The 9497-nt window shown below is 43.6% G+C and overlaps 1 protein-coding gene across 1 annotated transcript; it reads left to right on the plus strand.

The window, feature by feature from the left end:
• Nucleotides 1-481: 481 nt before the first annotated feature.
• LOC129747493 (uncharacterized) lies at nucleotides 482-8790 on the plus strand. Its single transcript, XM_055741739.1, has 2 exons — nucleotides 482-3409; nucleotides 7622-8790. Exon 1 carries the CDS (start codon nucleotides 1509-1511, stop codon nucleotides 2361-2363), a length of 855 nt encoding a protein of 284 aa, XP_055597714.1. The 5' UTR covers nucleotides 482-1508; the 3' UTR covers nucleotides 2364-3409; nucleotides 7622-8790.
• Nucleotides 8791-9497: the final 707 nt, after the last annotated feature.

A 9497-nucleotide genomic window follows, 5' to 3' on the forward strand; every position in this document is an offset into this window, starting at 1 on the left:
CAAAAGTGCGATGATTAAACCGCAGAAGCTTCTCTCTCTCACAAGCTAAGCCCGAAAATAAAACAATCTTATCAGGCCTAGCCAAGTCAAGCCAAGAAAGAAAGCGTTCGTGTTTGTTCACCAGTCGAGGTTTCTGATGGTGCTGACTTAATCTCGCTGACTTGTAAAATGTTTTATTGCTGTCCCGGGCAATACAGTGAATGCATGCCTCACAATCGCTCCAGACATGGTATACACTTTGAAGATAACCTTTGACCTCCGATCGAAGCCGTTACAAAACGTTCAAACGGTTTTGCTGTTTTGAATCGATATGGAGGGCAAAGCAACAAAATCTATTTCAAAAACCCATCTTTAATCTCGACCAGCAGAAGAGCAATACACGATGGAAAGTCATTACTTACGGCTGATAAGCTGGTTGTCATAATTTTCCTATTATATGCATTTTGTGCTTGGCTGACCGCGTTGATTAGCTACTTGCTTCGGATGTTTAGAGAAATATGATTACACAGATCCACACTTTCCTAAACAAATATTGAAGTACTTTCGAAGAAGATTTTTTCAATAATGAAAGATTGGACTTAATGTTTCAGTACAAAACTTTGATGAACCCTTAGTTAGCTGTCGAACGTCTGTTGACTTATTTGGATCTCAATATAGTTTAGTAAGACCTTCCCAAACTGTTTCGTAATCGGTAACGCGTCTGCTTACGAAGTTCAGTATTTTGGTCTGCAAAAATCATACAATTTGCGCCGATGGTCTCAGGTTTACTCCAAAATTTCCCAAAGCTTAGATTTGATGTCTTTTTTTTAAATTGCAAACTCTAAGAAAATCTGGGTAACCTAACCTTCCGGACTCGTAAGTTCTCCAGAGGCTCCTGGTCCGACGACCACCTCCTGGCTCCCTACTTGAAAACCTTCGACGATACCGGCCCGCCAATCTTCCATGGCTTCTGGCACGACGGCCCACAACTGATTCCGGTCCACTCCAATGTCTCCAGGCCAACGACCTCCTTGGATCCCAGACTCGACGCCTCCGACGCCCGGCTGAAAGCCACCACATGGATTCCCGGCTCGAAGCCACAGAATGGTTTTCCGGCTCGACGCCACCGAAAGGATTCCAGGCACGATCACCTTCCATCGTATTCCAGGCATATCACCTACGAATGGATTCCCGGCTCGACGCCCTTCCATTCGGTTCCCAGGCTCGACACATTTTTAAACGATCCCGTGTCGTCCTAATGCCGCTGATGATTCTTCTCCATTCCACTAGTGCTGTCTGTCTAACAGGTTATAGGCCCAGCACTAGTGGAAAAGAGAAGATCCACTCCAATTTAAACCGTCAAATCAGTTTCAGTGATAACATCTTATAAAGCACTCAACCAGCTTCAACGACCTGTCAAATGCCTGCACCCTCTGCCTCATCTGCAGTCGGCAACACCCGCAAGCCTTCTCAACCAGAACAGGAACAAAGTCTCTCAGATTTCCGTATTTTATCAAAATGCAGGCAGCATGCGAACTAAAACCAACGAGTTCCTGTTAGCCTTCGCGACAGCCGAATACGACATTGTGATGATAACTGAGACGTGGCTGAAAGATGACAGTTCCAACTCCGAGTTAGCTTCAACCCATAACATTTACCGCTGTGATAGAAATTCTAATAATAGTCATCTTAGACGTGGTGGTGGTGTATTGATTGCGGTCCGACACGGTATCGATGCAGTATCTGTAACAGCACCTGATTGCGACAGCCTCGAACAAGTTATTGTGCGTATAAAGCTTCAACATCGTTCTGTATACTTGTTTTCTATCTACTTCAGGCTCAATAGCGAAACCTCTTTGAATACATCGCACATGTCCACTCTTGACTATATCCTGAATACAGCAACCTGCCAAGACTTCGTTGTTGTAGCTGGAGATTACAATCTACCGAATTTGCATTGGAGCTACGACGAAGATGCTAATGAAGTTTTGCCAGTGAACGCTTCCACAGAACAGGAACTCGCTGTGATCGAATCGACAATAGCGTGTTCCCTCTTAAACGTTAACGGCAGAGTTCTTGACCTCATTTTTATAAACAGACCCGACCAAGCTGAACTCGTGCACCCACCAAAAGCAATTTTAAACACTGACCGTCATCATCATCCACCAATTTTACTCCTTGAGTATAGTTCCGATGAGCCTATGGACACGGGTAGCCCTCTCAGACAAAATTTAGGCTTCGCGCACTGCAACATCGAAAGGGTTGCTGAATTATTAGACGAGACAAACTGGCAATCAGCTTTTGAAGATCTGAATGTCGATGATGCGGTATCTGCTTTCTACGGTCAACTTTGGAGCGTACTATGCGAGCAAACGCCCCATTAACGATCCACCCACCGTAAGCCTTATAAACTTCCCTGGTGGAACTTTGGACTGCGAATAAACCGCAATTTGGTCCGATAAGCTCGCAAACGCTTCTTCCGAATCAAAACGGATAATAATAAAGCACACCTATTTAGGCTAGAGAACAAACATTCGGCTTTGCGCAATTCCACTTTTCAACGATACATCCAGCATATTGAACATGATATAAAGCAAGATCCCTCTACTTTTTGGAAGTATATCAATAGCCGCCGTCTCACAAACATTGTTCCTTCATCTGTCACGTTCCAAGAACGCACATCGGGTACTGCTAGAGAGTCAGCTGATTTGTTTGCCGCATTTTTCAGCAGTGTGTATAGTTCGCAAACCTTAAACTGTGACGACGCCTACTTCGAATCTTTGCGTGCCTACAACATTAGGCTGCCACAGCCTAATTTCACTATTAAGAAGGTGTTTATTGCTTTGAGTAAGCTCGATCCGTCGAAAGGACCCGGTCCTGATAGGATTCCATCGTCGTTGGTATCAACAATTGCAGCATCTCTTGCCGTACCGCTACCTATAATTTTCAACAGATCGATTTCTGAATGTGCTTTTCCCAGCCACTGGAAAACTACTTCAGTATTTCCAATCCTTAAATCTGGAAACTCTCAACGTGTAGAGAACTACCGGGCCATATCAATCCTGCGCTGCTTTTCCAAAGTGCTCGAGTCTCTGATACACGAAAGCCTATATTCAGCAGCTAAACCGATACTCACCGAATACCAGAACAGATTTGGGAAAAAATCGACGCTGACAAACCTGATGTGCTATGTAAATAAATTGCACACCGGAACAAACAAAAAAGCAAGGGGATTCAATATATATCAACTTTGCCAAGGCTTCCGACAAAGTACAACACAGCATAGCAATAATTAAGCTCGAACGCTACAGTTTTCCTTCATGTATAATAAAATGGCTGCATTCCTACCTTGTAAAACGGTTACAAGGTTACATAAACATCCGAGGAACACACTCTACAGAATTCGACATGCCGTCTGGTGTTCCAAAAGGTAGTCACCTAGGGCCGCTTATTTTTGTGCTTTTCATAAACGACATAGCTACCTACCTCAACTCGACTAAACTACTGTACGCCGATGACCAAAAAATCTACAGAGTCATTGACTCGTTAGTGGACTGCATTGCGAAATGGCGGACATGTCTCAAAATGGCTGTTTGAGGAACTTTTTGGAACTTCGAGTCCATAGAAGGCAATTTGAGACCCAGTTTGTAACTTTTATTCTGAATAATGCGATTGACATGTCACAAAAAAAGGCTGTTTGAGGATCTTCTTGGAACTTGAAGTTCACAGAAGGCTATTTAAGGATCTTCTTGGAACTTGAAGCTCACAGAAGGCTATTTGAGACCTAATTTCTAACTTTTATACTGTGTGGATGCGATTGACATGTTACAAAAAGGGCTATTTAAAGCACTTCATGGAACTTGAAGTCCACTAAAGGCTATTTGAGATCTAATTTGTAACTTTTATACTGTGTGGATACGATTGACATGTCACAAAAAAAGCTATTTGAGGAACTTTTTGGAACTTCAAGTCCATAGAAGGCTTTTTGAGGAACCTTTTGTAACTTTCATGCTCCCATTCGAGAAAATTCGGTACCAAATCTCTTTGGAACCTTTGTTCAGCGAAATTCGAACTTTGGAGGCACGAGTTAAAGTAGATATGAGACTTTTGGTTGCCTGGGATGCTTTCAACGAGGTTTCCCACCTGTTCGTCTTTAACGTATCAAATTCGATGTTTAAACGTTCGATCCGTGATTTAACTTAATTTCAAAATGATACATTGTATGTTACTTAGGCTAATTTTTAATTTTAAGTTTTTAGGTCTGTATGCCTTGACGGTCAAAGACTCCAAATAAAATAAAAAATAAAATAAAAAATAAAATAAAAATAAAGAAGTGGAACCATCAGCGGCAGGAGGACGACCCGAGATCGTTTGGAAATGCGTCGAGCCTGGGAACCGAATGGAAGAGCGTCGAACCCGAGAACCGATTGGAAGTACGTCGAACCTGGGACCGTTCGAAAGCGTCGAGCCGAGAATCCATTCGGAGGTGTTATGCCTGGGATACCATCAAGACAGCCATTAACAGTGCTGCGGAGAACGTCATCGGTTATGTGGAGAGAACTCGACGGAACGACTGGGTTGAGGACGAGGAGTGTAGGAGGGTGATGGACGAAGAGAATGCCGCGCGGGCGGCAGTAGTGCAAAGAGGCACCCGTCGAAATGTGGAAAATCACCGACAGCGGAAGAGGCAGCGAGTCCGAATTTTCCAGGAGAAAAAGCGCCGCCTGGAGGAGGAGGAGCTCGAGGAGCTAGAGCAGCTGCATCGTTCCCAAGAAACACGAAAGTTCTATCAGAAACTCAACGCATCCCGCAAAGGCTTCGTGCCGCAAGCCGAAATGTGCCGGGATAAGGACGGGGGCATCCTGACGGACAATCGTGAGGTGATCAAAAGGTGGAAGCAGCACTTCGATGAACACCTGAACGGCGCACATGCAGGAGATCAAGACGGTGGGGGAAGGTACATCGCCGGCGTAGCCAACGACGTAGAGGAGCCACTCCCAACGATGAGTGAGGTTAAGTAAGCCATTCGCCAGCTGAATAAAAACAAGTCGGCTGGGAAGGATGGCATCGCAGCTGAACTCATCAAAATGGGCCCGGACAAGTTGGCCGATTGCCTACACCGGTTGATAGTCCGGATCTGGGACATAGAACAGCTACCGGAGGAGTGGAAGGAGGGGGTAATATGCCCCATCTACAAGAAGGGTGACAAATTGGACTGTGAGAACTACCGAGCGATCACTGTCCTCAATGCCGCCTACAAAGTGTTGTCCCGAATCCTACTCCGCCGCCTAACGCCACAAGCAATCAGATTCGTGGGAAGTCATCAGGCCGGCTTCATGGAGGGACGGTCAACAACGGACCAGATATTCACATTACGGCAAATCCTCCAAAAATGCCGGGAACACCAAGTCCCTACGCACCATCTATTCATCGACTTCAAAGCCGCATACGACACGATCGACCGTAACGAGCTATGGAGAACGAGAACGGCTTTTCCGGGAAGCTGATCAGACTGATCAAGACGACGATGGATGGAACGCAGTGCTGTGTGTGGATTTCGGGTGAATTGTCGAGTTCATTCGAATCGCGCAGGGGGCTTCGACAAGGTGATGGTCTATCCTGCATGATGTTCAACGTGGCGCTAGAAGGTGTTATTCGACGAGCGGTGGGCGAAATGCGGGGCACGATTTTCAACAGATCCAGTCATCTTATTTGCTTTGCCGATGCCATTGATATAGTCGGCAGATCATCTGCGGCGGTGGAGGAGATCTACCGCAAACTGAAACGCGAAGCAGGAAGGATTGGATTGGTGAATAATACGTCCAAGACGAAGTACATGCTGGCCTGCGGATCCGAGACCGACCGTACCCGCTTGTCCAGTAATAACAAGGTCATGATCGACGGCGACGAGCTGGAGATAGTCGAAGACTTTGTCTATCTCGGCTCACTGGTGACCGCAGACAATGACACCAGCCGTGAGATCCGGAGGCGAATTATCAGCGGAAGTCGTGCCTTCTATGGACTCCACAAGCAACTGCGGTCGAGAAGACTTAGCCTTCGCACGAAGTGTAACCTGTACATGACGCTCATTAGACCGGTTGTTCTCTACGGGCACGAGACATGGATATTGCTTGAGGAAGACCTGCTTACACTCGGAGTATTCGAGCGACGAGTGTTAAGAATCATCTTTGGCGGCGTACAGGAGAACGGAGTGTGGAGACGAAGGATGAACCACGAGCCCGCGCGACTCTACGGCGAACCCAGTATCCAGAAGGTGGTGAAGGCTGGCCGGATACGCTGGGCGGGACATGTTGTGAGAATGCCGGACGACTGTCCTGCAAAACAGGTGTTCGCTACGAATCCGGTAGGAACAAGAAGAGCGGGGGCGCAACGAGCGAGGTGGTTAGACCAAGTGGAGCGTGATCTGGCGAACGTGGGGTGCCCGAGGAATTGGAGAACGGTTGCCATGGACCGAGTGAATTATAGGAATTATGTTCGTCAAGTTATGTCGTGAGACGGTATACTATGTAAATAAAAATAAATAATGCCTGGAACCCGATGGAAGGTGATCGTGCCTGGAATCCGTTCGGAGTTGATCGAGCTGGGAATCCTTTCGGTGGCGTCGAGCTGGAAAACCATTCGGTGGCTTCGAGCCGGGAATCAATGTGTTGGCTTTGAGACAGGAATCCATGCAGAGGCGTCGAGCGGAAAGAAATGGCATCGGTAGCCAGAAGGGTGTTGGGCCAGACGGAAGATTGTCTTCACAGCAAAAAAGTGTTGCGGTAATATTGCAATGCACATCAAAAACGTGCACATTACTTGAGTTGCAAATGATACCTAATATTACATTCTTTTGATGTATCAGCTACTCCATAAATGTAACGTAGTAGACAAATCAGAGTATGAAAATAATGATCTCACATAATCACTTAAGATTATTCTTAAAATTTGTGATACATTTTTGATTCGGAATTCAAATTAGGGATTTTTATCAAGTCGAAAAGGGATGTCAAATTCAATAAAAAAAAACTGAGCCAAAAACATTGAAGCAATTATAAATTTATTACAAATTTATGCGTTAAGATTATTTTTTTCAAATTATTTATCTTATACAAAGCCCCAAGTCTAACTATATTAAAATTTCATATAAACATTTCCTGTTCAGTATTCCCCTTATCTTGAAGCAGGACTTTAATGCTGGAGCTGTCTAAATATAGGGCAAGACGCTGAATCATCCTGAATTTTCGGCGGAATCGTGAATTTTCGGCGGAATCAGGATTCATGTTGGAACGATCACTGGACACTTATCTTCCCAAGTTTCGTTCCCAGATCGCTGATGCAAATGGGCCAAATTCCCTAAAAATGAGAAAAAATGAAATGAAACTTAAAGCAAAAGTTTTGCATAAACATTTAATTGATTTTGGTAGTACTTACAAGCTAAACAAGTACTGCTGAGCTCCATAATCCGTTTCAAACTTATGGAAATTAATAAAATTTTAGACGTCAATTGAGCAAAACATTGACTACTTGAGGAGATATCACATGAAAGGTTGTGATATTACACCACACGACGTGTTCGCATTGTGTACATCGTTTTGATGTATTATTGTAACAGAAATCTCTAATACTACATAATTTCCAGAAATTACATCGTCCATCGTTACATTTTTTTGTACTGTGTTCGATCGAACCGAAGAGGAAGTCGTTGGTCCGTAGATCGTAACTACGCTCTGCTACCAGGTCGTCAAACCGGTGGTCAAACCATGGAAGGGCGTCGAACCGTAAACAAAAGTGAAGACCGTTGGGCTGGAGCCACTCAGAGGCGTTATTCATCTCTTATATCTTTGTCATCTCTTATATCTTTTATATCTTCTTACGAAGGCCGCAGCAGTTTACGGTAGAACTACGCTGGAAACGAATGGTACATTGGTTCGTTTGATGGTACTTTACAACGCAAACGTCCATATTATTCAACTACTTAAGGATGACCACTGACCAGAGAACAAATTAAAAGTAGAATTGTGCAGTGTTCTTTTACAAATAAATAATAAGTGTAGTTACCAAGTGTTATATATAAGGAAAGTATTCGAAAAAAATATAACACTTTGATTTGTGAATAATTTTTGGATGCATAAATGTGAATTGATAAAGAGACAATTTTTTTATCAGGATCGAGAAAGATCTTTCAATTCATATGGTAAATCGTTCGACGAGCCCTAGAGGATGTAACAGTGAGCTTAAATTTGAAAAATAGTGAAGATGATTGATTCCATGAAGTTAAGAAATGTGAGAGGTTTTAACAAGCGTAATCCAAAAATATCAAGTGGGGAACTGATAAATACATCAAGTTTTCTGACTCGTTCGTCTAGCTCAGTGGTATTCCAAACTCACTCATCGTCCCTCCTGTCTAGATATTTTAGAGTTAACCGTCCTTAAGGATATTTTGAAACAAGTTTCTTTTGGGAAATGCAAAAAAAATTGGCAACTTTGAACCATACTCAAGGTTCTCAACGCCCCTCTGGGGGCGGTAGAGAGTACTTTGAAAACCACTGGACTAGCTGAATAAACTACAGGACCTACTTCATTTCGACAAGGTTAAATAGCTACCCACTGGTAAAATAACAAAATACGGTGGTCAAATCGTGAGCAAAAAGTTTGGACCGCTAACGGGAAGAAATTTTGAAAAATTTCGTAATGGGCAGCAAAACGAACTCTTTAGCGGGCATCTGGCAGGTTTTTCAGTTACAAACTTTTTGTTGACATCTCTCTTGGATTTTTTTTTAAGCTTGAGCTTGAGCTATGAACTACGGGCCACCTACCTGGCTAATAGCATAATGGTTGCACTTCGTGATTGGTTCGTGACAATCAACATTGCACTATGAACCAGATGAAAAATTGTTGGGAACAAGCAATTCAATCTCACTGTGTCGTTTTGAGATTCTCCTTTTTTAAAATGAACCATTTACGACGCCGACCAAGTCCGAGTAGTCGATATAAGGAAAGGAAGTGCAGCACATGTGATGATTTGTTTTGCGGAGCCCGGCTGAACTCCATCTTTCCACAAATCTTATGCTGATTTTTCGGGGTAAAGGGGATGTGCAAGGAAATCATTTCGGTAAATGATGTGGCCACTCAAAACTTATTCTCCTGAGCTCCTGAAATGCCTAAGATTCCTATTTAAACTTTGATTCGGACTGTAAACTAAGCTGAATAGGCAACAGGACTATTTAGTGTGAAATTCCGGCCGAATGGCGAAATATGCAAAGAAAACTGTCTCAAAATGCAACCATTTTCCCTGCATAACACTTTAAAACTGGGGTGAATCCGTGCAGCCATGGTGGATAACCAACATACATGCATACAAACAACTTCGTCGTGAGACTTTAAGATAAGCTGGATTACAATATATGTTCTAGGAATTTAAATTAAGTTTTGGAATAAATAATCATCTAAGTATCGGTACGTACGTGTTGCCTGTTTGTCACTCTACAGAAACCGAAAATGTTTCCTCTTAGCTA

This window comes from Uranotaenia lowii, chromosome 2, assembly GCF_029784155.1.
Source record: "Uranotaenia lowii strain MFRU-FL chromosome 2, ASM2978415v1, whole genome shotgun sequence".
NCBI lineage: Eukaryota > Metazoa > Arthropoda > Insecta > Diptera > Culicidae > Uranotaenia > Uranotaenia lowii.

Excerpts from the sequence above, each read along its gene's own strand:
- LOC129747493 (XM_055741739.1), top strand. The coding sequence starts at position 1,509 with ATGCGAACTAAAACCAACGAGTTCCTGTTAGCCTTCGCGACAGCCGAA.